Raw genomic sequence first — 23,239 nt, 5'->3', positions numbered from 1 at the left:
GAGCAGGTGGCGTGCGACTGGCGCAAAGGGGGGTGTAGTTGGGCTTAGGACGTCGAGGACGGCATGGGAGGACGAATGGCGATGTGGTGTTGGATAGAGCAGCTGCTGCGACGCGGTTGTGAGGTAAGGTAGGTAGGCGACGGGCTGCGGTAGTGGTAGGGTGACGGCAAAGGGCCGACGAGGGACCGAGGGAGGGGCGCTGGGTGCAGGTGGACAGGTTTCAGTCGAGGAACGGGATGGGCTAGCAGAGGGTGTAGGAGTGGTGGTGTTGTGGTGTTGTGGTGTTGACGGCGAGGCAGCGGACGTCGTCGAGAGAGGCGGCGGGCTGAGTGCGCGGCGGGCTGGCTCTGGGGCGGATTGGGTGCAGCGCTGGTACTGCAATCGAGGAGGTGGTGATGTTCAGAGGGTCCATGCGTGCCTAGCGTTAAAGTGCTGTGACAGGCCCCGCGTCTTCAATTTACCTAGTCCACAGCCACACCAACGTCACCTCTCCCCAAATACATCATGGACGACGACCAGCTGCTCGAGGGTCTCTACGACGATGCCTCTCTGCAGCCCAGCCCGTCCGCCGGTCGCCACGGCCCTGTCAACGGCTCCGCGCCCGCCCTCGCCGTCCCACGCGACCATGTCGTAAGTCTGGAGCACCCATGCATCGTCAAGAACATTGACAATGGCCTCAAGTCGCTGGGCGGCGGCGTCATCATCGACAAGGTAAGTCATGAAGCTGTGCTCTCTGCTTTTTCAGACGCTGATTTGTCCAGTTCCTCCAAACGCGCAACAGGCAAAAAACAATTGGTGCATCCCTCCGTCCCGGCGATGTCATGGCAAAGCCCGTCATGTCGAGCTTTGTCAAGACGCGCAACATTTTGCTCAAGGTGACTGTGCCAAAGCGTACGGGCCGCAAGCGCAAGAGGGGCTCCGACGGTCCTTGGATTGACGATCCGCGCCCACATGACGCCGCTCACACTGATCCTCTTCTCCCGTTGCAGAGCTTGCGCGACAATCCTGAAAACTACACCGTGCAAGCCATAGGCATTAACCACGAGACTCACCGCTTTCGCACCCTGCCTGACTTTCAGTATGCCACTTCTCAGCTGCCGCTCGCTCGGATGATGCGCGAGACCCTCATGCCGTTTCAGTACTCCAAGCTCAAGCATTTCAAGCTGGATGATTGTAGAGACAATAACCAACCCGACCAAGATGTGGGGCCCTCGCCGCAATTCACCGCCATCGATGTGCCCTACAATTACTCGTATCGCCAGAACCCGGCAGTCAAGCTCGTCCAAGACGACAAGGGCCGCGAGACTACATACAATCCATCCGCTGGCCGCAAATTCATCCTGCACACAATTTCCATCGATGCCAAACATGCGCCTCATGAATCACCAGTCCCCCTGCCACCCGAAGAGACGCTGGAGCCGCACATTCGCGAGACCATTGCGAACATTAGAGCGCTGTTGCAGGAGCGTCCCATAATGACCAAGAGGTATCTGCACAACAACATTGAAGCCCCCACAGATGACTCCATCCGCAGCTCGTACGGCTATGTTGGGTACTCGTTCAACTCGGGCCCCTGGCGCGACACGCTCATCAGGTTTGGCGTAGACCCCCGAACCGACCCAAAGTACCGAATCTACCAGACCGTCATGTTCAAGATCCCCGTCAGGCAGGGCAAGGAGTCGAGCGAGGATCCAAACAAGTGGATGGACTCGCGGAACGTTTTTCGTCGCGAAGGGAGGCAAAAGGGCTCCAAGAAGCTAACTCATTTATTTGACGGCAAGAAGCTCACTCCAGACGGCAAAGTCTGGCAGGTTTGCGACGTTACGGACCCCCAGTTGCGCCGCATCTTGGATACGAACAAGTTGCGTTCGACGTGCAACATCAAATCCGACGGCTGGTTCCTCAACGGCACATGGGCCAAGATCAAGGTGCTGATGCGCGAGAAAATCGGCGTCATCATCAAGGGAGGTGTCCCCAGAGACGAGGACTACACGCGCATCGAACTCTTCCCCGACGCCATCACCCCGGAGAACTTTGCCGACACCTCAGTCGGCCGACGCAGAACCGTGTCGGAGGCGGAGGTCAAGGTCATTGGAGACGTTCGCAACCTCGCCAAGGCCAAAGTCAGCAAACTGACCCCGGGCGACGTTGCCGGGCTCTCGCGGACGGTGGAGCGACAGGAGGATGTGGAGATGCAGAACGAAGAAGACACAGAAGAGGCAGAGGAAGCCCAGGAGCCGGCTGCTCAAGAAACAGGTGCTGGTGAAGACGACGCAAGCGACGCATCTGCCGACGCCGACGATGATGACTCTGACGCCGAGGAAGACGTGGACGACTTGATGGGGCCGGACTACAGCGAGGACGACCAGATGGTTGCTGGCGGCGACCAGGACGATTGAGCCGCGTCAATTGCACCCAAAACACCACAACAAGCAATACCACTACTGCTCGCAAGCCCCTCGTATCCCCTCGAACACGCATCACGCTCGACCAACGACACGAAAAGCGAGCAGGCAACCTTCGACTTCTAGCGCGCCATCTTCGCGATAGTCGTACAGGGATCTCCCCTCCATCTTCCGCGCATGATGCTCACCCCACCCACGACCCACCGTGCCCCTTGCCGCTGCAGGTACGGTCGCTTTCTGGACACCAATTCACTAGCGGTCGACAAGAGTTTCCCCGCGCTGGCTGCGCGGGCGGTTGGTCGTCGGACGAGCTGGGCCGGCGAATGCCGCTTGTGGTGTCTCATGTTGGTCTTGGTCGCTGCAAGCAGGTACTACTGCAATCAGTTTGGGCATGGCGGTGGGAGGTTGGTGACGTCGTTGGTTTGTGGGGGGCTGGCTGGATGGAGGAGTAGTAATTGGGATAGGACGAGGTAATGCGTAGGCAAGAATTGAGTTCTTTGGCTGCTTGCGCGTTGTGTCTGACTGACGTTGTGGATGTGTCAGTCTTGGTGTGCCCATCTGCCCGATTTTCTCCTCCTCTACACACGACCATGCTCGCCATGAAATGACATTGCCCTGTTGCGACTCGCCTCAACGACTGTGGATTTTGTACTTGTACACCTTTCTACTCCCGATTCAACGATTGAATCTGAATCTTTTTTTTTATTATTATTATTTCTTGCGCCCCCCCCCCCCCCCCCCCCTTCCATCTAACCCCCTCTTCTGCCTAATCGCTTTTTGCCTTTCCTCCCCCTCATAAAACGACACGCCCTGGAACTCAGATAATGGACGCGATCTCAAAAGCCCCCCTTTCCTCCTCTGCCCCTCTACCTCTCATCCCCCGCAAACCCCCTTTGCACCAACTCCCCCGCATCCGCGCCCACCTCTCCAGGCGTCACAGCATCCGCGTCATCAACCTGCAAGCCCTGCACCGCCGCCGCCATCACCTCTCCAGTTTCCGCTTCCCCGTCCACCCCATTCGACGACGCCCCGTCACCAGCAGCATTCCCATACCCATCCCCATCCGCTCCCAACACCCTCGCAAAGCCCCTCTCATTCCGCCTCGCCTCGCCCGCTCCCCGGCTCCTGAACATGTACCCCCTGACCCTGGGCCCGGCGCCCGTCGTCTGCGGGAGCGCCTCTTCGTAGACGCGCTCGAAGCGGTCGACTTCCCTCTCGAAAGCGTCGGCGCCGGTCGACAGGGTGGCGCGCACGCCGGCGAAGAAGCGGGATAGCACGCTGTGGTTGTGCAGCTGCAGCAGCACCCAGCCGAGCATCTCCTTGGCGGCGAGGAGGTGCTGGATGTAGGCGCGGTGGTGGTGTGTGCATGTGTAGCAGGGGCAGGTGGCGCAGGGAGGCGAGAGGGAGGTGGCGTGTGAGGCGTCCCAGGCGTCGATGCCGAGGGGTGTTTTGCTCTTGCTCTCGTTCTGTGTCGCGCCTGGTGTGCTGAGCTGGGACTGGGGCGCAGGGAAGGCGAAGGTGAGGATTAGGCCGGCGTCTGTTGCCTTGTCGACGAATGGGAGCACGAAGAGGTCGACGCCGAGGCTTATTTCGCGCAGCAGTTTCGCGGGCGTGGGTGGATCGGAGAGGGAGAGAAGTGGCAGATGCGAGAGGGACGAGGGGATGACGTCGACGGAGGCGGTGGAGTAGAGGGCGAGGCCGGAGAGTTTGGGGGCGATGGATGAGGACTTGAGGTCGTTGAGGTAGTAAGATTGCTGTTCGGCTTCGATGGGGAGGATAGGGGCGAAGATCGCAGGAGTTTTCGAGTTGGAGGTAGAGGATGTTGCGTTGCCGTTGGTGCCATTGGAGTCGTTGCCATTGCTGCGTGAGGCGTAGGAGGTGGCGGCTATCAGGTCTTTCGTCCACTCCGTAGTGCGATCGCCCATCTTGTCGACGCGCTTCAGACTGGGATTGGCGTGGCCATGCATGACATCTCCCAGTCCGACGACGACGTCTGGCCGTAGTTTGGTGGTAGCAGATGCATAGTACTCCGAGGGTAGACTGCGGTGGCCGACAGACGTGTGGATTTGGATTCCGGTGTTGGTGTTGGAGCCGGGGGAATCCAGTGCCGGGACACGGCGAGGGCCCAAGACGAGAAGCTGGTCATCCTGCACAGCAATGAAGCGGCGCAGCAGTGATTCTCGCGGTCCGCATGGTGTTGAGAAGACGGGTGGTGTTTCTTGCGGCGCTTTTTCTATGACTGTTCTGTGCTCGGGGAAGAGCAATGGACTTAGTCTCGCGCGATGCGGTCAATCTGACGTGGTATCTTACAGTCTTCCAGTCCTACATAGAGCCCATTGATATCAGTGTGTCTTTCAAGGTTATCTTGCGAAAGATGCGGCACAACGCCGCGCGACGTGTTGGCGATGTAGTGAGGCGTTGGGACTGCAGGTCTGCCGGGAATGGAGAGGGAACCGAGGCGAGGATTCAGGGGCTCCGCCTCCTTCTCAACGTCAAAGGTGGCCATTAACATCAAGATATCTCCCAAGTGCTTTTGGAGAATGGATCAGGAAATTGTGTCGTGGAATCAGTCACTCGTGGGGGCTGGAAGTTGGTGTTGTAGTCTGCGAAGCGAGCGAGTCAGTTCTGAGTCGCTAATGCTCTAGCTGAATCGCGCCCAAACCAGTGAACCAAACGTCATACCACTATCCTCGTCTTGAGAAAACTGAAATTTTTCGATGCCACTTTTACGCTTTATGGAGCTCCAGGGACTTCCAAAGCTTACCCTGTCTGGCGCATCTGCCCTTTTCGTAATCGCCATGACATCTATCAAGCAAGACCTTTGCCGTCAATGTCGCAGGGAGCTGATTTCTGAACAGTTCGGAAATTCAATACTCCTGGTAGACTCAAAGTAGTAGCGATTCGAGGAAGCGATGATCAGAAAATCTCCATATTCTGAAAGACCAAATTGACTGCTTCGACGAACCGGCCGGACTGGACCTACATGTCAGCTATCTGGTGTCAGCTCTCCAATACCGACGATTGTTGGCGGCGCGGAAGAGCTTTGCATGCGTGACCAACCTATTCTCGTCGTCAAGGCCGTCGGGATACACGCCATTGTACATGTACTGGATCACGACCTGGGGGACAGTTGGATCTTCTTTGTCCAGGTGGACTTCGCTCGTGTTATACTCCTGCACAGGTCAGCAAAGGTTCTTTGTGAAAACTGGCGGATACTTACCAAGAATCCAGTGACAGGGTTCGACCGCGATGGCTTGGGTCCATGCCGTCCTTGGCCTTGCGAAGTCGCCGCTTGGTCTTGAATTCGTTCTGACTCTCCCAAGGATAAAGTGACCATTCTCCCCGAGGCACCCGCACCCCAATGAGTGTGAGGTACTGAACGACGTTCAGCGTGGGCAGAAGTAAATGCAGGATCCTCTCAATGATTGAAAGGGTGGACTCTGGATACTTGAGCGCATCTGCGAGGGCACGAAAAAGGACCGACTGATAAGTATACATGCAGTCGTCTTGACCGTCCATCGCCCCCGAAATTGCCTCGCGTACGCAAATTCCTAGCTCAGAAAATGTGCAGGAGAAGACTAAGGACAGAGGCCAGGTCGTAAGAGAAGTCATCACCGAGCCAAAATGGTATTGCGTCAAAGCCTTGGAAACGACTGACCGCACATGTCGCATCCCAGTCAATAAATCCAGTCGCATTCCCGTCGTTATCAACGAAGATATTCTGCCTGTCAAAGTCTGGCGGAGTCATCGTGGATGTTTCTTTCTCGCCAACCGGGAATGGAAGGCAGTCAACGACTAGGCGCAGGACCTCGTACTGGCCCATGGCCAAAGAGGCCGAGGCTTCGCCATTGCTCTCATAGCGGCTCCACCAGATTGCTGACTGGGCACGACTGTGATCGTAGGACGAGGAGAACGTTGCGCTCATCTGAGTCCGGTGAAGGACTTGGCCTTCGTGACCAATCCCATCTTCAAGTACTTCGTAAGTTTTGCCAATGTATGGCTCAGTGCCATCCGCCTCGAAGTCAAGCACTCCTGAGGAGGGGAAGCAAATGCTCTGCAACCTTGAGACAGTCTTCGTGATCGAGGTCAAGATCCTTGGTCGGCGGCCCTCCAGGCCCTTTCCAGACCTCACACACCCGTTTTTCAGGCAAGTGCGTCATGAGTATGTACGGGTGCCTGAAGTCGTTCTTGTGAGTGGTGTCACAGGATATGACTGAGCGCAGCGGCATATTTGTCGTCTCCTTGATCCAGTTCGAAGTCAGCGCCTGGGAGCGGAGTTCCACCTGACCATTCTGGCTCGAGATCGAGACGGATCGGACACCGAAATGGTATGGCGACGGTGCATGAGGTACGGAATCGCTGCTTCCAGATGTCGAGTTGGGATAGGGGAGCCATCGTGGGCGATGGTCCTGGTGGAGAGGTTGCTGAGGTCCTGGCTTTTGGGGTCGTCTCCTTTGCCATTGACGCAGCCCGGTGCTGGGTAACGGCCAGGCCTATCGGCCAAGTAACGTTGTAGTAACAGTGGTCATCGCGTGTTGCTATAACGAACGGGTGCAGAGGGAAAGGGTCGTTGAGAATATACTGCAAATAGTCTTCAAAGTTCTGTACAACAACGAGATTAGGAGAGTAAGCGGAGTGAAAATGAGAGCAGCTGAGGTAACTCCGCTTCCAGACTCCCTAGCACTCGATGCGCTAGTCAAGACCTGGATACTTCCCGCTGTCGATGCCCCACTAAACATAATAAGGCAGACACAATAACGATGAGAGCAACACGACCCCTGAACAAGAACGACTTCTGAGTATACCGAGAGTCTCCCTGGCCATCTGTGGCTTTCACGACTGCCTGGGCGCAGTGATCTCTGTATTTGGGGTTGAAAGCGGGGGAGCAGTCGACAGTGCCATTCTGCAGAACATCCTCTGTGAAATCAGTTCAGAGCCAAATAGGAAGCGCTGCCCATCCTAGGAAGCGGCTGACAGTCCGGACAGAGTCCCAATCTAGGAAACCAGTGACATTACCCTCTTCATCAACGAGAATATTGTGCCAATTGAAGTCAAGTGGCGCAATCACAAATCTCTCCTTTTCTACATTGTTTTGCAGTGGGGAGGATGGTAGACAGTCGACAAAGAGTTGGAGGATTTCCCGCTGGCCTCTCAGAAGGTGGAGAGACTGCTCGTCTTCCGGGTTGTATTTGTCATTTTGGGTTTGCCTGAACCACCAGTGATGGAGCATCTGGTGGAAGTCTTCATAGGAAGAAGTGATGGGCCTGACCATCCTGGTCTTGTGGAGAACTTTGTAACTGCCAGTAGCATCGTATTGTAGGAGCTCATAGCTGTCTCCCACTTTCGGTCTTGTGCCGTCCTCACCGACAAAGAAAAAAATCCGAAGTCTCCTCGGCCTCACCCGAATGCCAAGCTAAACAGCTTCTGCGACTGGTTGAACTCAGAGATGGGAGTGGCGCGCCAAGGAGGCATCTCAATGTGCCGTTGTCGTTGTTGAGGAACCGGATTCTGAACATCCTCGCGGCAGTTGCGTACATGCTGGCGAAGCTCTTCAGTCTCATCATGCTCGGCGAGGATGTCAGGAACAGCTGCTATCTCAGGTATACTATAAATATGCCAGCTTCGAGGTCAGAAAGGAGACATGATAATACTAGGAATATACGCGTTGGGGGTATAAAACTGTCCAAAAGATGCTAGTAATGCGCCGGAAACTGAGACCAAAGAAAATACAGCCAATCACTCCTGAAACCCAATAGTCAACCCCAAAATCTTTTCATCTCCACGAGCTGATCGGATTCCGTCAACGCTTCTCGTCGCTCACCACCGGATGTGCAAGCAAGGCCTTTCAGACCAGAAATCTGGGATCCGCGCCGGGAACGCAATCGAAAAGGTTGCTAAAGCGCGCGACCAAGCGCTCTCTCTCATGTTCTTCAAGGCCATTCTTGCCGATCGACACCAGGTAGTCCACAATCGTGGAGTCTGGTAACACTAACTTCATAATCTTCTCAAGGATTGGAAGGGTGTCTTGGGGGAACTTCAGCGCATTATTAAGCGCTTCGAATAGTACGGACTTTTGGGTGAACGCGCAGTCGCCTTTGCCACCCATTGCCCTTGAAATTGCTTCTGAATAGTACGCGCGGTACTGGGCGTATTGCGCAGCTGAAGATTCCGATTGAGCGTTCCAAATGTGGAAGTCGGCGCATAACCAGAGAGGGAGGGCGGCCCAGCCCTGAAAACGGGCCACAGTCACGGTTGAATCCCAGTCTAGAAAGCCCGTGACCTCGCCATCATCGTCGACCATGATATTTTGCCAGTTGAAATCTGGTGGAGTGAGAACAAAAGTCTCCGGAGTGTCGCCTCGTATAGCTGGTGCAGATGGGAGATAATCCACCATCGTGTGTAGGATCTCTTTTTCACCTTTTAGGAGATGCAGTGAGACGGCGTCCTCGGAAATGGGTTTGCACTCATGAATCTGACTGCTCCACCAATGGTGCAATTTCCAACGAAAGTCGCGGTATGATGAAGATCTTGGCCCAGCCATCCGTGTCTTGTGGAGAACAACTTGATTGCAGTTGGTGAGGCCGTCCTCGAGAAGCTGGTAGGCATTGCCCACAGTTGGCTCTGTAGCTTCGTCGTCATCATCAAAGTGAAGCATATCGGACTTTTTGAAAGAAAGGTGTTGTAATCGAGAAACAGCTTTGGCGATGGATGCTAGAATCTTCCTTCGTGTTTGCTCAAGTTCCAAGTTGTCAACGTCGCCCCACACATCGCAGACGCGTCTGCCTGCGACGTGACTCATGAGTAGAAAGGGATGTTTAATTGAATTTTCGTGCGTGATGTCGTAGGAGAGAATTTCGGGGATTGGAATTCCCGTGCGTTTCCGTATCCATCTCATGGTCAGGGCCTGTGAACGCAGCTCGACTGCGTCATGCTTGTTCCAAATGCCCTTAACGCCGAAACGGGGGACGCGGAGTACGACCTTGTTCATGCCGACCTTGATAGTGAATGCGCGATTGTACGAACCCTGTCCGATGTCCTCGACCGCGAGCTCTGATGCCGGAAGGGTACCCTCAGGATCGAGTAGGCCCCGGACAAGCTGGATGACGTTAACCTCGTCGATGTGTAGAACACTGCCCCAATAGACTCCATCGATTATGTTGTCCCTCGAGTCCTTGATAAGCGAGTCCTTGCGCTTGGTAACCGGCTCTCGATTTGTTCTCAGCGCGTTTTCGGAGTCCTTGACTTCATAAGATGAGACTTTCGGGAGTTTGTCGTTGGAACAGGCTTGAGACGGAGTGATACACAAGTCTTGATTGGAGTGTGATTGGTGAATTTTACCTCCAGTACTTTCAACCAGTGCATTAGCCTTTGAATCTTGTTTCTTGAAGTAATTGGCCATGTTCAATTTTTGAAATGCTTTGAAAGCAAAGACTTTAATTTGACGTCCGAATTCCTCGACAGCTCTCTGCCCAATGTGGCGATGGGACGGCTTGGGAAATTTGTCGGCATGAACTATAGAGATAGCCTCTACGTCGGTGTTCGCTTGCGCACTCATATTGGCCATGTCGGATGTGTTCGTGTCTCGTGGTCAAATGCGGAACTTGGAGATTCGGAGAAGACAGGATGGACAGATGAGGAGGAGGCTCCACAAAGCGGAGATCAGGTAATCCGGTAGAATGAAGCCTCGAAGGATATGCTTGACAGCGTCCTTGGGTGTACTGGTGCCGTCGGTGGAGACGCGAGGCAGGAACTTCGCGAAGGGAGGGTGAGGGACTTGGTATCCGCTGAACTTGATGCACTTGTACTTGTGCAGGCGCTAGGCCAGGAGCTGGATTCGAAAGCTTGTAAGCAAAACCTCTGCACAGGAGGATAGTGAGAAAGTGGCTACCTTGAGCTCAATGGCCGAGCGTGATTGTATGCTCTGATGCTTCCACGTTTCTGGATGGCTGCTGGCTCAGAGAAAGCCGGGCGAGATGACAGCGGCGGGGCGGTCAGAATCTGGGAATCGAGACTGGGTCGAAAGAGGTAACAGAGCGAACAGGTCGAAATTGGGAAAACTTGTGTGTCGGAGCAGCAGTGAAAAGCTGATCGTGGATGAAATCGAGGGTACTGGTCCAAGACGTTGGGGTTGGCGAGGAGATGGATGAGCTGCCAGAGATGCGCTGGGAAGAGGAGATCGTTTGTTGACGCCGGCGATATATTTACATCTCGTGTCGTTGCCCGTGTCGTTGCCGTGCGCCGGCCAGCGCTCGAAGAAGGCGCGACGGCGAGGGCAGGCGCGACGCGACAGTCACTCCAAAGCGCGCCGACCTTCGGCCACCAGCAACGACAACTTTCTGGCAGTGTTAAATTTCGCACTGAAGACACATCAGATGTAGAACAAAGGAAGCCATGCTGTGCATTGTGCTCACTCACATTCTAGTCTCTCTTTGATGTCCATGAAGTTTGGAATGACATTGCTGTGATGTTGGGGTATCTAATGGTAGAATTCGCTGGTCCAGTACTCCGCCGTGGTGTGCTGTCTAATGTTGCATGAAACGACTTCAAATATGAAAAGATCAAAAGCAAAGAAATCAGAACGACGGAGCAGTCTCAGAAACGAACCAATACTGCCAGTGCAAAGTGCTTGATGAAGCGGTACTTCCCTTAAATTTCCATCGGTCTTTGGCGTGCAAAGAGAAGCAGATGCGGTGAAATAGACTGCTGATGGGTATAAAGCGAGACGTCACATGATGCTACGCTTCGTCATGATCCCGGGGTTTTGGTATAGCAGGTGAGAATAAACCGCCTGTCGGTAATGTCCCAAAAATTGCCGTCAAATCAAGAGATCATCCACGGCCAGATTCAATGCGTGGCGCTCTTTTGAACAAAGAGAGCATTGACGGTGCAGTAGGCAAGAGTGAATTGCCCTGTAGTGGTTCCCCAAAAATTGCCATACAAGGCTGTGTCTGATGCAAGATACTCTTTCGAAAAAGAGAAAGAGCATCAATCAAACTTTGACCCTCCAGGACTGACGTGACTTGTGCAGCCCGCGTCAGCCTGGGGGTTCTAGGCTTTTGGATGAGCAGCCTTGACTCTGTGAATGCTGTCTGCAGGACGACGTCCCTTGGTGTGGAGGAGGGGTGTTGTGTTTCCGTGGCAGACAAGTCTGCGTGGTTTGCGTCGTTGATCGAATGTACTCCTGGCGGTGTCGATGTCGTGGTGGCGTGCAAGATAAAATGGCGTTGTCTGCCGAGCTTTTGCGCGAAAATGGTGATGTTGTGGATCGACTCTAGTCCAGAACGAAGTCGACTATCGTAGGGTGTTGATGTAAAAATGTTCGTCTCCCAGGACTGACATTTGTCTGGCCAGCCCGGGTACGAATTGGACCATTGTCGGGTATTGTTGCTGAAAGTTTCGCCTCCTAGGACTGACATTGGTCTGGCCAGTCCCAGGTTTTCCACCCTCTCGAGCTTTTTGAGCAGCCCTGACTCTGTGTGTTGTGTCCAAGGTACAACTTTGAATGCCGTCCGAGATGAGGGTCGAATGGAGGAGTTTGGTCCAATATTTAGACGTCGTGGTCGTAGTCGGCTCCAGGAGAGCAAGCGAGGCAGGCTTGAAGGCGTGCCTTGATGTCGGCTTCTTGTTCAGGGGCCAAGCAGTGACGACCAGCGTCGACGAGGAGCTGCTCGAAGTTGTCCTCGGATGGTGGCAGAGCAGCGCCCAGGATTCTCTGCAGTACTTTAGTCCGGTCATTGGATTTGGTCAAAGCCGAGTCGATGGCTTGCCAGACGGCGGACTTCATGGTGAAACACGAGTCACCCTTGTTGTCGACTGCCTCCGCGATGTAGTTTGCGTAATCCCTTCGGTACCGCACCAGGTCTTGTGCCGACATGTTGATGTAGCCCTTGGCATCCTCTTCCCAAGTGTCGATCTTGGTCCAGTCCCTCATCAGAAACAGGAGGGGCGATGCCCAGCCCCTGAGGCCGTGTTCGGTTTGTGTACCGTCCCAATCGATCAGCCCGGTGACGTTGTTGTTGTCGTCGACCAAGACGTTTTGCCAGTCGAAGTCGGGAGGCGCGATGCTGAAATTTTCGCCGCCGTCCTCGTCGAGATTTGCGGGGTCCTTGGGGAAACAGTCCATGACCATTCCCAGGATCTTGAGCTCTCCCCGCTTGACGTCGTCTGAGGTCTCCGAGATTGTCCGCGTGCCCTTTTCGACGGCCTTCTTGTACTTGCGCCCCAGGTGCTCCTTGTACGAGCTGTAGGCCTTTCGCACTTCGGTCTGGTGGATGACACCAACGTCCTGTCCGCAACCGTCCATGGTGACCCTTCTCATGTCGCCGATCGTGGGATTTTGCCGGTCCTCGCCCTCAAACTCCAGCCATCCATGGGCGTTGAACGAGAAGGTTGACAGCTTGGAGACCGTCTCCGCCACTGAGCGCAGAAGCTTTTGCCGCGTGGCCTCGAGGTTGGTGTCCTTCTCGTTGTTCCATGCGTGGTACATGGAACGGCTGGAGAGGTACGAGATGATGGAATATGGATGCCGGATTCCATTCTCGTGCGTGTAGTCGTAGGCGAGGATCCGCGGGATGGGGAGATCGGTGTTCGACTGGAGAAACTCTACAGTTTTTACTGTAGAGAGAAAGGAGAACTCCTCGTCGCAGTTCCAGGCCTCCTTGATCCCGTAGCGGGGGACACGGAGGACGTGCTTTGCTCCGTTGGGGAGCGTGATGATAAAGGCCATGTTGAAGGTACCATGGGCCTTGGAGACTTTGCAGTCCTCCGGTCGGACCTCACCTTCCGGATCGACGTGGCTGAGTACCTGGGAAATGGCCTCGTTGTCCTTGATGTGCTTGATGGAGCCCCAGAAGTTGCCGGAAGAGTCAAACTCGAAGTCGGGGTCCTTCTGCTCGGATTCTTGGGGCAAGTAGGCGGCGTTGTCGAACCCCGCGACGTTGTAGAACTCCTCCCCTTGGGGTTCGTCGTCGTCCTCCCAGATGATTTCTTCTTGGGACATGTAGCCCCTTTCAGACTCAGTATCCCAGATGATTGTCTCCTGGGACGAGGACTTGGCGGGAGACGGTTCTGACGCCGACGAGAGAAGCGAGCCGTTAGCGTTCCGAGTATTGGCCAGGGTCTCCAGCACTGCACTCCTGCGGTACGCCTCCGCCGTGAAGCCGATGACTTCATGGCTGGCGACCTTGAGGTTGATTTCGTGGGCAGAGGTGTTGGCCATTTTGGTTGCTCGGTGTTGGTGGTTGGGAGTTGTGGTGGGCAGGTGTTGCTGGTGTGGTGTGTAGAAAGTGGTTTTGGGAGTCTGTCTTTGAAAGTTTTGTGTGCAGTTTCAAAGGGCAGAGAGAGGCTTCTGATGGTGATGAGAGAGAAACGGAGCCGACGGGAGAGAGCTTTATATATGTTAGGAATGACTGTCGGATCAACTTCGCGGACACCCGATTAACTCTGTGGGTTGGTTGAACCACTGTTGAAAGAGGCTGAGTCTTTTAGCATCGTCAAGACGAAGCGTAGAGAAGACTGGTAGAGCCCCTGAGTCACTCGTTGATATGGGTACGTTGAGATCAATACGGCCAAGATGTTTCCCCAACAACGCGTGAAAACCTGGTGAGGTTTAGCTTCGAGGTGCTGAATATGCAAAGTGCCTGATACTCTCACCCAGATTTCCGATGCTCAGGACGTAGCAGCCTATCGCTTGACATGCAAATTCTTATGGTTGGGCCAAAAGCGAAACGCAAGAAGAAAAAGTTGGCAACAGCAAAAACAAAGCGTAGAATTGCGTTGTGCATTGCTATCTTTTCGCGCCCTTAAGCCGACCCGCAGAGCCCTTTCTGTTGATTTTGCGCGACCGTGCTGTCCGTTGTCGAAATGGAAACCGTCCACAAAATCGATGCTTCCTGCATTCGCGGGTATGACGAAGTCAAAGAAATCGGGCAGAATGGTTAATGGGATTGGGATGGTTGCCATGTGGAAGCTGTTTAGTGCCCGCAGTCCGGTTCGTCGAGTCCGTCTTCGCAGCTCAATTCGGCAAGACGTGCTTGAAGATGGCGGTTGCGTTTCTCGGAGTGGGGGTGGGAGTCACCAGCGCCGAGGATGAGATTGTGACGATCGGAGTACCAGGCTCTGGTCCCAAAACGCCAGCGGGAGCAGTGCAATTGCACCAGGAAGTAAAATCACAGGCCGCGCTATTTTCGACTCGTGTCAGCTTGAATATGTTTCTTCAAGTCAGCCAAAGACCATACCAAGGATAAATCCAAGCGAGATCCTTGGTCAAGCAGTTTTTCCAGTAGTGGCAGGCGCCGCAGGCAGCTGGGTCGTAGTCTTTGTTGCATTTTGAAGGGCTGGCTTCCGCGAGAGGACTGGCCACGCAGGCCGAGATGAAGGAGATCAAGGCGGCTGCGAGAATCTGGGAGCGCATGGTGTTGGAGAGAGGCGGAAAATTGTGCAATGGAACCTTTGGCTCTCGAGTTGTCCTTTTTACTTAAAGGCGCAGCCCACACGGTAGGAAGGAGACACCATCTCCCCTTGATCCTTCCCTAGAGAGCGGTGCAACATGTCTGGTATGACGCAGTGAGTACGCAAGGAGAATTGTGGGCAGGCTCGCTTGAAACCAAACCTTGGTACTGCAAGAGCCAAGAAACATATTCGTACCACCAAAGGCTTGGGTCTATGTGAGGAATGCAAGGCCAAGGTAAACCTCTGCCCACCCTCTACCAACGGTGAGCGTCCACCAGACCCAAGAAGATACCAAGCAGGGAAGGCGATAGATATAGGAAGTCAGCGTGGAAGGAAAACAATTGCTGTCTGCAATTTGAGAGAACAGACAGGCCACAATAATTGCGGCAGCCGAAACGTTGTTTTCCGCATGTTGAAACAAATTCAAGCCAACGATGACCAGTGGAAGAATCAGGAGGAGGTTGTACAGAGTGGTGGGACAAGCGGCGGGGGGCATGGAAGGCAAAGGCGCTAAGCGAGGCTAGCGTTAGCGGCGGTACGTCACTAATGCAGGTCCCGACACTGCTTCACAACTTCAACACTTCCTCAACTTTGCTTTTGCACAATGCAGTCACGTTACAACCGGTACCATGGCTCGAACGAGGGCCAGTCAAACAAAGCTAGCCCATACTTCGTCCGCTTCGGAGGCCGCTGAACCCTCGGCGCCTGAGAACCTCGACCCCCGGCAGATCGAGACAGTTCCCTCGAGCTTCAATGCAAGCCTGGAACGGTTCCGCTATCTCGATGGCACTGAGGTCCAAAATGTAGTCAAGACTTCGCCACGTCGGGGTGTCAAACGCGCCGAGTCGAGCGATCCAAAGACGGAGTCTGATGCCGCTAGCAACCCTTCGTCTGCAAAGCGTCGCCGTACACCCAGCAAATACGCGCCTCCTTCCAAGTACGCCCATCTTCCACCACTGAAGGATGTCCTTGAGCCCAACCTCATTTGCGTCTTTGTCGGCACGAACCCGGGAATCAAGACCGCCACGGCAGGCCATGCCTACGCGCATCCGTCCAATCTCTTTTGGAAACTGCTCCATTCATCTGGCTGCACTGATCGACGCTGTCGCCCCGAAGAAGACGTAGATTTGCCACGACTTTATGCCATGGGCAACACCAATATCATCGAACGACCAACGAAGGACGCTGCTGAATTATCCAAAGCGGAAATGGCAGCTGGGACGCCTATACTGGAGGCTAAAATCCGAAAATACAAACCCGAAGCAGTATGCATCGTGGGAAAGGGAATATGGGAGGCTGTCTGGCGTTGGCGACACGGGAAGAATCCCACGAAAGAGGAATTCAAGTACGGCTGGCAAGACGAGAAGGAGAAAATGGGCCTGCCCGAAGCCGACGAAAAGAGTCAACGTGACGGTCGTGCCTGGGCAGGTGCTCGCGTGTTTGTCGCGTCGAGCACCAGTGGCCTGTCAGCGTCAACGAAACCTGCAGAGAAAGAGGAAATTTGGAGGCCGTTTGGCGAATGGGTCAAGCAACGACGAGCTGAACGCTCAGCAGAATCAAGCAGCTGAAGTTCGACGATTGATGCCCGAATTTGATGGCTTCCATTCGCTTCTCAACTGGACGATTTGCTTCAAGATTTGCTCAATTCCAACTGACGGCCTTGATTCATCTGGCACTATACCTCCATGGCGGCTGTAAGGTCTTCCCTCAACGATGGGCAGAAAGGCACAATACTGATTGGTGTTGAAATAGAACATGATTCACTATTCTCCCATTTGATGCCACTATGTATCTGGTCTGTGACGCCCCAAATCCAACCAAGTCCAGTCGTGCCAGGCGTACATTGCAATCAACCCAGGTGCCATGAATACCCAAACATGACCCAACGCCAAAGAGAGCCAACAAACTCCGATCCGACCTTGCACGCCGGGCATAAAGTGTCCACAGGTATGGTATCCGTCCCGAACTCCCAGCGCCAGCGCGAACATGCGCAAGCTACTCCTCGCAATCTTCCACCTTCACCTGACGAACGTCCACAACTGTCCTCACCACCTTTGGCACCAAGACCCGCAACAGGCCTTGTCCGAGTCTCGCCCTGATTGCCTCGGCGTCCACATCGGTAGGAAACGTAAAAGTTCTTTGGTACTGGCCGCATCTTCTCTCAGCCAACCACTCTCGCACAAGAGGCTTGGACGGCTTGTCTTCGACGGCGTTTGCCTCGACTACCCCTTCAACTGCTGGACTCTTGTCGACCACCATATCGTCGCTGTCGCTGCTTGACTGCACCGATGTGCCGCGAATCGGTCTAAGCAGTCCCCATTCCGCCTCAAGGTCGACCTTTTCGATGGTGGCTTCGATCGTCAAGGTACGGCGGTCTATCCAATGAAGACGTATGGCAGAGGTGGATGCGATTCCAGGGAGCTCTCCTTCGAGGTAAAATGCGCTATCGGTTTCGCGCACGTCGAAGTCGGGAGCGAGCGCGTCGCGGCGGCGGTTTCGCAGGCGCTGCTGTGCGGCTTGAATGCTTTCTGGGGTGTATTTGTGGACGGGAACGGGCAGAGGAAGCCGCTTGAGTTTATGAAGGTCCCGGGCTGTCGCAGAGGGAGAGCGAATGGCGTGAAGAGGGCCTTGAGATGGAATGCGGGCCATGAGGTGTGTTGACGAAGCCCCGCAAAAGGTAGTCGATTTGATGGTTGGCAGGACGTCTAACGAGGTGGTGGACAAAGTTGTTTTTCGGCAGTCGGCGGTGGGTATATGGAAAGCTCCATAATTATCGAGATCGAAGGATGAGGTTCAATATATCTCCAGGCAGTCTTCAGCCCTGGGCCCCGCGCGCATGCACTCCACGGCAGTCTCGAACAACGGTCGGTCCATGTCCCGGCCATGTCCACAGTGCATGGCGTGAGAGAAGATGACGTAGTTCCAGACCCTTTCTCCTCATCAACTCCAACATCAGCCATTCCAAGTCCCCCGCGTCTCTCAGCTGTCCATGTCGACCGCCACCCAGCAGACCGTCATCTCGCCCGACTGACACGCCACCGCGCCGTCCGCCCCCAAATGGCCATAGCATCACGACACCCCGCAACGCCCGATCCTCCAAGAAGCAGCAGCAGTGGACGTGAATCAAGACGAGCAGCTCGCATCTTTGATTTCACAGCAGCAGTCGCAGCACCGAGATTTGTGCCGCAGCCTCGTCGTCTGCCGAAAATGAAAAACCAGCCTCCCTGTTGGTTCGCTCACCCCTGCATTAAGCTGGTCCGCGGAGAGGGAGCGAGGTCACGGCATGTCACACCACCCTTCTCGGCAGCAACCGCGAACCCCTGTTTTGACGTCCAACGGCCACGACCTGGCGGCCCGAATGCGGTTTAGACGGTCTGTTTCGGGACTTGCGGTCGCTGCTGCTGCGTCCAAAACGGTTCTCAGCTGAGTGCTTCGTGAAGGCCTCGCAGCGATCGGCGACGACTCTTGCCGCAAGGCGAAGTGGAGACGAGAAGAGCGTGAACTCGGCGTCTACAGCTGGCCATTGGCGGGTTTCCAATTCGAGGTTCCGAATAGGAGGCTGCTTCTGCGACAATGCCCTTCTTTGTCCAAGAATGCGGCGCTGACCCGGCGATGAAATGAAGAGGCTGAAGCCCGGCTAAGAAGGAAGGTTGTTGGTGGTCGTCCATCACCGCGTGAGGTGTGGTGGTCCCACAACCGTCCGACAGCGTCCGTGCCACCGAGCGACGTCCGTCTGTCGATCATGGCCATTGTCCATCCCTTTCCGCTTCGAGACGCAGGATCACCACCTCGTCTCTCGACACCTCTCACTGGCTTCATCCCATGTTCCTTTTTTCGACAGCACAATAACCTTCAGTGTTGACAGCTTACTGCCACCTATCAGCGCTGCTTGCGATTCAGTAGCGGCTAGTGCGTCGTCTGCAGACGCAAACCAATTACTGCAGGGCTGACGAGGCAAGACTCAACCGACTGACTGCTGCGGCAACCACCACCTTGCGTCTGCCGCCGGTGCCGGTGCCCGTTGATGACGATGGTATACATGTCTCCATACGCCGCGCAGCAGCAGTCCGCGGATGGAACACCTACCTGCATCAGGGTGTCCGTGGGCTAGCTTTCCCTTTGCTCGCACCGGACCATCTGGTGGTGTGGGTGCTTCATGAGCCAGATATCCTGTTTTTCTCTCCTTGGCTAGCTCGTCGGCTTCTTGCATGACCGCTGATGCTGATGTGCAGAGGGGAGGGGGTTCACTCGGGACCGCTTGCGGAGGCTGGGACGGACATATAAAGCTTCTGCTGTGCCCTGACCATCTGCCTTCCGGCTGGTTTCCGACACCATTGGTCTTCGATGGAGTCGTACGTGGACATGACTCGGCTCTGGTGCAGCCATGGCTTGAGCTGGAGACCTGGGAGTTTGTGCTGTCTTGCATAAGCACAGCGCTGGTAGGTGGAAAGACTTGGTGATGGATGACGGGACATGCACGCGCGGATATTGTCCTTTGTGATTGGGGCTTGGAAAGTAGGTGACGAGTGAGTTTCGAACATTTCCTTGCTTTAGCTTGTGGCTATAGAGTACGATGTCTCGTCATTCATCTCTGTCTCGTCAGTGTCGAGAGACATGCCCCCCTCCCCAAACCACACTACTACTTCCTAACAACCTCTTCGCTTCTCCCTCCTTTTTCATCTCACGTCCTTGCTACTCCTGTCCATACCGAATGCCTTTGTGGTCCACATTTGCCATATTAATCAAGCCTGTGAAGCATCTAGACCGCGCATCCTCTCGCCCGGTCCCTCTCCGCATCAGAACCGCCTCCATGACACTTTCCTCCAAGGATAGAACCTCTCCCCAGACGGCCGCCCCAACAAGCTCTCCACTCCCAACCCAGAGACGAACAAAAGCACTCCCTCACGAACACTAACCCCGGCGACAACCAAGAACTCTGCCTGTCAACATCTAAGCTACCCAGCTATACCCAGAGCTGCGCGAACGGCTTTCTGCAGAGTTCTGCTCACTCACCACGGAGATTAATATGCCCACCGCTTCGTTTTGTCACCCGACCTTCAGTGATGGGATTTCAAGTAGAGGCAATGGACACAACAGCTACAAGGACTCGACAAGCAAACGAACGAAAGCGTCTTCCGGCTCACCTCCAGCTCTAGATGTGATCAATGGACGAGGCCCGAACACCCGACGCAAATTTCCTGTCACCAGATTGATTCCCTTCTCTGCAGCTCTTCCTTCCCCGCTGCCAACGCCAATCCGCCGCTGCCATGTGGTCCTGTCCCAGTCGCCTTTCGTCAAATCGACCCCACCACCTTCTCCCGGCAGAGCAGATCCATCCTCTCTGCTAGCTCGTCCAGCCAATTCCCCGCCGTTGCAACGTGGGTCGTCGAATCCGAAGATCGCTCTGCCCTCTTCATCCACATTCCGGCCCCAACTCGACGAAAGCGAGCGTCAGTCGTCTGGCCGGTCGACCGACTACCCGACCTCTGCGCCCTCTATCTACTTCGTCAACCTGACTCTCCAGGCCATCAGCAACATCGACCACGCGAGCGCCAAGGGACTCGTCTCCCCCTTCCTACATTGAGTCTTTGCATTGACGCGACGCTTCTAGGAACGTCACTTGGAAAGAGCGCCGGCTCCAAGGATCCCTTTCGACTCGATTCGACTCGACTCGGCGCGATCCTGTCTGTAATCTAGTTTTCCAAACTCGAATTCAGTGCGCTGCGGCCCATCATCGTACACGACGTCTCTCGACCTTGTCTTTTCCGCGAACCTCGTACTCCATCTCTCCTTCCAGTCGGTCACGCGTTCACTCGATCCTACCTTTCGTTGATGGCTGTCTGCGTCTGCGTCTGCGTCTGTGTCTGCCACCGCGAAATGTGGCAAAGCCAAGCAACGCATCCGATTCGAGTCGCAAAACACACCTTTTTGCGCTCGCCCGCCATGCAGCCTTTTTCCTGTCTGCCCTTCGTATCCGTCGTTGTCGTCGTTGTCGTCGTCGTTGTCGTCGTCGTCGTCGTCGTCGTCGCCGTCCCTCGTCCCCGGCTAAACGAAACGAAATCTACTCAGAAAAAAACCCAATCCTCCGGCACCTCGCGTCCGACCGGGGAAAAAGGAGAAACATGGGAGATGGGGGAGGAGGGGGTGGGGCGGGGGTTGGCACAATGATTGCTTGACTGGGTTAGAAAAGAGCAATTGGGAGGGGCGTGTATGGGGACACGGAAAGAGAAGAAGAAAGCCGAAGCGAGGCGAGGTGGTCGAACAACAAACAGGAGAGGGTTGGAGTGGCCGTCGTCCGACCCGAGTCGTCCGTCTGTCCAAACGTCTGTCCATCCATCGTGATGGCTGTGCTGCTACATGTAGTCGACCACCCCCAGTCGATCGGGCAGCAGTAGTCCCTCGTCCCATCCATCCATCCGCTCGTCCACCCAGAGAAAGAATCCCTTGTCTATCCGCCCCTCCTGTCCTCGAACGCCCACGCCACGCCCAGCATCAATCCATCAATCCCATCCATCCTCCCCATCGCTTTGCAGCCTGCCTGCCTCCCTCCGCTCCGACTCTCCAGTCAAAACCCAACGGACAGAACGGGCAGCAAGATGCAGATGCAGTCTCTCTACCGCTCAGCGGTCACCTCCTTTCCTTTCGACGCACGCACGCACGCACGCGCCTCGCTTGCCTTTCGCTCTCTACCGATCTACTTAGCGACCGAGCGACTGACTGACCGACCGACCGACTTCTTTCTCCGCCGTCCACCCCCTCCCCACCTGCGGACAAGTCGATAGACAACAGACTGACAGTTGGCCGGCGTTTGTGTTTGTGTGTGTGTGTGCCAGGTAGGTCGTGTTTTGCTCCTTGCCACCACCACCCGTCGTTGCCGACGTGGAGGAGGCGTTGAGGCGTGGATGGCGGGGCGGATAGAGGAATGGATGAAGAAGAAGAACAAGAAGAAGAAGAAGGAGAAGAAAAGAAGCTTAGCAAAGGAAGAGGCTTATGGGTGGGACGAGAGGAGGTCAAAGAGATAGAGAGCTGGAGAGCGGGCCCGGTTGAACAATGCGCCCCGCCCATGCCATCCATGCATGCACGGACGGACGTACGTGGGTGGAGCGAAAAGACCCGACGGCAGGCAGCAAGCAGGGTGGCAGGGTAGGTAGGTAGGCAAGTGGATGGTGTGAGGGAAACGATGGAGCAGAGCAGTCGACGTGTTTGGTGAGTGACGACGACGACGACGACGACCATGGTGATGGGTCATGGGCGAGTCGTCTCTTGCTCCAGCAGCTCTTCTCAACCTTGATGCGGCACGCCGGTCCCGCCCACCTTCAGAGCAGCAGCAGCAGCAGCAGCAGCAGCAGTCAACGGCGGGTGAGTGCGCGACTCAACGAGAACAGGCATGTGGGTTGGTTGTGGGTAGTATCTCCATTCTCCATTCTCTCTCTCTCTCTCTCTCTCTCTCTCTCTCTCTCTCTCTCTCTCTCTCTCTTTCTACTACTACTACTAAAAAGGACATCCTTCCTACCCTCTCCATTCGCATCCCATCATCCCACTTGGGTACAGCAAAGTGCTCATTTCCCCTGCGCCTTGTTTCCCCCTTGCACCGTCGCACTGGACAGACAGCTCATCTCTCGGCTCATCTCGGCCAGCAGCGTCTTCTGCAAAATCCCACATAGGGTCTCTCCATCAATGGACCATCATGACGATGACGACGAATTTCCCGTCTCAAAAAAGCGATATCGATTCACTTGGCCGTCTCGCGTCCAGGTACCAGTCTCCCGCAGCTGGCCAGCCATTTGCACACCCACCAGCCGACTCGGGAAGCGAGAGCAAGCGAGATTCTGCAAGAAAAGCAAAACGAAAAAAAAAAAAAAAAAAGATCAGACCGGCAACGCCATATGCCCCCATCCCATCCCATCCCATCCGGCGCGTTCAGCTACGACAGAAGGAAGCCCCAGAGCAACAACAACAACAACAAAGGAGAAAATCGGCAACGAAACAAAACGAAAAGGAAAAAGCTTACTAGCGCGCTGCTCTTGGTTTGCCCCCTTGATGTAGTTGTTCCTGCGAAATCCGAAACGCCGTAATATGGGAGGAGAGATTGAGAGAAGGTGCAAGTGTGAGTGTGGAAGAAAGGGGAGGTAAATTGTCTGTGTGCGTGCGAGCCAGTAGGAAGCGAAAAATGGGCAGCGAATGCGTCAAAGTGACTGAGCAGCAGCGGTGGACTCGGGGAACTTGGTTGAGGTCCTCTGCTTCCCGCTTGCTCTTAAGGATGATGTGGTTGATGATGTTGATGAATGATGCTTGCTGCTGATGCAACGACGTATGGATGAGTCTGTGTACGGAGGAAAAGCGTCGTCGTCGGCGTCGGCGTGTTTGTTGAGAAGAGTGGCGTC

General features: G+C 55.0%; 13 protein-coding genes across 13 annotated transcripts; 4 read left to right on the top strand and 9 right to left on the bottom strand.

The window, feature by feature from the left end:
• Window positions 1–504: 504 nt before the first annotated feature.
• Window positions 505–2,399, top strand: BKA78DRAFT_298082 (RNA polymerase III transcription factor IIIC subunit-domain-containing protein; the record flags this gene model as incomplete). The annotated part of the gene is made up of 2 exons (XM_066886859.1): window positions 505–711; window positions 762–2,399. The coding sequence occupies 2 exons, from the start codon at window positions 505–507 to the stop codon at window positions 2,397–2,399; spliced, it is 1,845 nt and encodes a 614-aa protein (XP_066740956.1).
• A 761-nt stretch (window positions 2,400–3,160) lies between these two features.
• On the bottom strand, window positions 3,161–4,992 carry BKA78DRAFT_321343 (tRNA-guanine(15) transglycosylase-like protein). Its single transcript, XM_066889017.1, has 2 exons — window positions 4,716–4,992; window positions 3,161–4,644 (listed from the first exon to the last, which is right to left on the bottom strand). The coding sequence occupies exons 1-2, from the start codon at window positions 4,915–4,917 to the stop codon at window positions 3,272–3,274; spliced, it is 1,575 nt and encodes a 524-aa protein (XP_066740955.1). The 5' UTR covers window positions 4,918–4,992; the 3' UTR covers window positions 3,161–3,271.
• Window positions 4,993–5,395: 403 nt separating this feature from the next.
• Window positions 5,396–5,742, bottom strand: BKA78DRAFT_355257 (uncharacterized protein; the record flags this gene model as incomplete). The annotated part of the gene is made up of 2 exons (XM_066891876.1): window positions 5,396–5,578; window positions 5,626–5,742. 2 exons carry the CDS (start codon window positions 5,740–5,742, stop codon window positions 5,396–5,398), a joined length of 300 nt encoding a protein of 99 aa, XP_066740954.1.
• Window positions 5,743–5,961: 219 nt separating this feature from the next.
• On the bottom strand, window positions 5,962–6,800 carry BKA78DRAFT_355256 (uncharacterized protein; the record flags this gene model as incomplete). Its single annotated transcript, XM_066891875.1, has 2 exons — window positions 5,962–6,437; window positions 6,758–6,800. The coding sequence occupies 2 exons, from the start codon at window positions 6,798–6,800 to the stop codon at window positions 5,962–5,964; spliced, it is 519 nt and encodes a 172-aa protein (XP_066740953.1).
• A 535-nt stretch (window positions 6,801–7,335) lies between these two features.
• BKA78DRAFT_374238 (uncharacterized protein) lies at window positions 7,336–7,677 on the bottom strand (the record flags this gene model as incomplete). Its single annotated transcript, XM_066892787.1, has 1 exon — window positions 7,336–7,677. One exon carries the CDS (start codon window positions 7,675–7,677, stop codon window positions 7,336–7,338), a length of 342 nt encoding a protein of 113 aa, XP_066740952.1.
• Window positions 7,678–8,250: 573 nt separating this feature from the next.
• Window positions 8,251–9,804, bottom strand: BKA78DRAFT_355255 (kinase-like domain-containing protein; the record flags this gene model as incomplete). The annotated part of the gene is made up of 1 exon (XM_066891874.1): window positions 8,251–9,804. One exon carries the CDS (start codon window positions 9,802–9,804, stop codon window positions 8,251–8,253), a length of 1,554 nt encoding a protein of 517 aa, XP_066740951.1.
• Window positions 9,805–11,969: 2,165 nt separating this feature from the next.
• On the bottom strand, window positions 11,970–13,266 carry BKA78DRAFT_271092 (uncharacterized protein; the record flags this gene model as incomplete). Its single annotated transcript, XM_066885517.1, has 1 exon — window positions 11,970–13,266. A coding segment is annotated over exon 1 (1,161 nt), but the record flags the coding sequence as incomplete, so codon positions are not given.
• A 1,152-nt stretch (window positions 13,267–14,418) lies between these two features.
• On the bottom strand, window positions 14,419–14,817 carry BKA78DRAFT_298077 (uncharacterized protein; the record flags this gene model as incomplete). The annotated part of the gene is made up of 2 exons (XM_066886858.1): window positions 14,419–14,584; window positions 14,642–14,817. The coding sequence occupies 2 exons, from the start codon at window positions 14,815–14,817 to the stop codon at window positions 14,419–14,421; spliced, it is 342 nt and encodes a 113-aa protein (XP_066740949.1).
• Window positions 14,818–15,733: 916 nt separating this feature from the next.
• BKA78DRAFT_238620 (uracil-DNA glycosylase-like protein) lies at window positions 15,734–16,393 on the top strand (the record flags this gene model as incomplete). The annotated part of the gene is made up of 1 exon (XM_066883889.1): window positions 15,734–16,393. A coding segment is annotated over one exon (660 nt), but the record flags the coding sequence as incomplete, so codon positions are not given.
• Window positions 16,394–16,850: 457 nt separating this feature from the next.
• BKA78DRAFT_298075 (uncharacterized protein) lies at window positions 16,851–17,504 on the bottom strand (the record flags this gene model as incomplete). Its single annotated transcript, XM_066886857.1, has 1 exon — window positions 16,851–17,504. One exon carries the CDS (start codon window positions 17,502–17,504, stop codon window positions 16,851–16,853), a length of 654 nt encoding a protein of 217 aa, XP_066740947.1.
• A 2,377-nt stretch (window positions 17,505–19,881) lies between these two features.
• On the top strand, window positions 19,882–20,439 carry BKA78DRAFT_298074 (uncharacterized protein; the record flags this gene model as incomplete). The annotated part of the gene is made up of 1 exon (XM_066886856.1): window positions 19,882–20,439. One exon carries the CDS (start codon window positions 19,882–19,884, stop codon window positions 20,437–20,439), a length of 558 nt encoding a protein of 185 aa, XP_066740946.1.
• A 934-nt stretch (window positions 20,440–21,373) lies between these two features.
• Window positions 21,374–22,191, bottom strand: BKA78DRAFT_182671 (uncharacterized protein). Its single transcript, XM_066883443.1, has one exon. The coding sequence runs from the start codon at window positions 22,089–22,091 to the stop codon at window positions 21,483–21,485; it is 609 nt and encodes a 202-aa protein (XP_066740945.1). The 5' UTR covers window positions 22,092–22,191; the 3' UTR covers window positions 21,374–21,482.
• BKA78DRAFT_182779 (uncharacterized protein) lies at window positions 21,729–23,210 on the top strand. Its single transcript, XM_066883446.1, has one exon. It carries the CDS (start codon window positions 22,146–22,148, stop codon window positions 22,899–22,901), a length of 756 nt encoding a protein of 251 aa, XP_066740944.1. The 5' UTR covers window positions 21,729–22,145; the 3' UTR covers window positions 22,902–23,210.
• Window positions 23,211–23,239: the final 29 nt, after the last annotated feature.

Source organism: Phyllosticta capitalensis (genome assembly GCF_038381095.1).
Source record: "Phyllosticta capitalensis strain CBS 128856 chromosome Unknown BKA78scaffold_9, whole genome shotgun sequence".
In the NCBI taxonomy this organism is placed as follows: Eukaryota; Fungi; Ascomycota; class Dothideomycetes; order Botryosphaeriales; family Phyllostictaceae; genus Phyllosticta; species Phyllosticta capitalensis.
Note: the sequence above shows the minus strand (reverse complement) of the source record. Positions and strands in the feature narration are given on the sequence as shown.

Excerpts from the sequence above, each read along its gene's own strand:
- BKA78DRAFT_182671 (XM_066883443.1), bottom strand. The coding sequence starts at position 22,091 with ATGGTCGTCGTCGTCGTCGTCGTCACTCACCAAACACGTCGACTGCTC.
- BKA78DRAFT_182779 (XM_066883446.1), top strand. The coding sequence starts at position 22,146 with ATGCGGCACGCCGGTCCCGCCCACCTTCAGAGCAGCAGCAGCAGCAGC.
- BKA78DRAFT_321343 (XM_066889017.1), bottom strand. The coding sequence starts at position 4,917 with ATGTTAATGGCCACCTTTGACGTTGAGAAGGAGGCGGAGCCCCTGAAT. Across the intron at positions 4,645-4,715 it reads CTATGTAGGACTGGAAGACT|TCATAGAAAAAGCGCCGCAA; the intron begins GTAAGATACCAC and ends AGCACAGAACAG.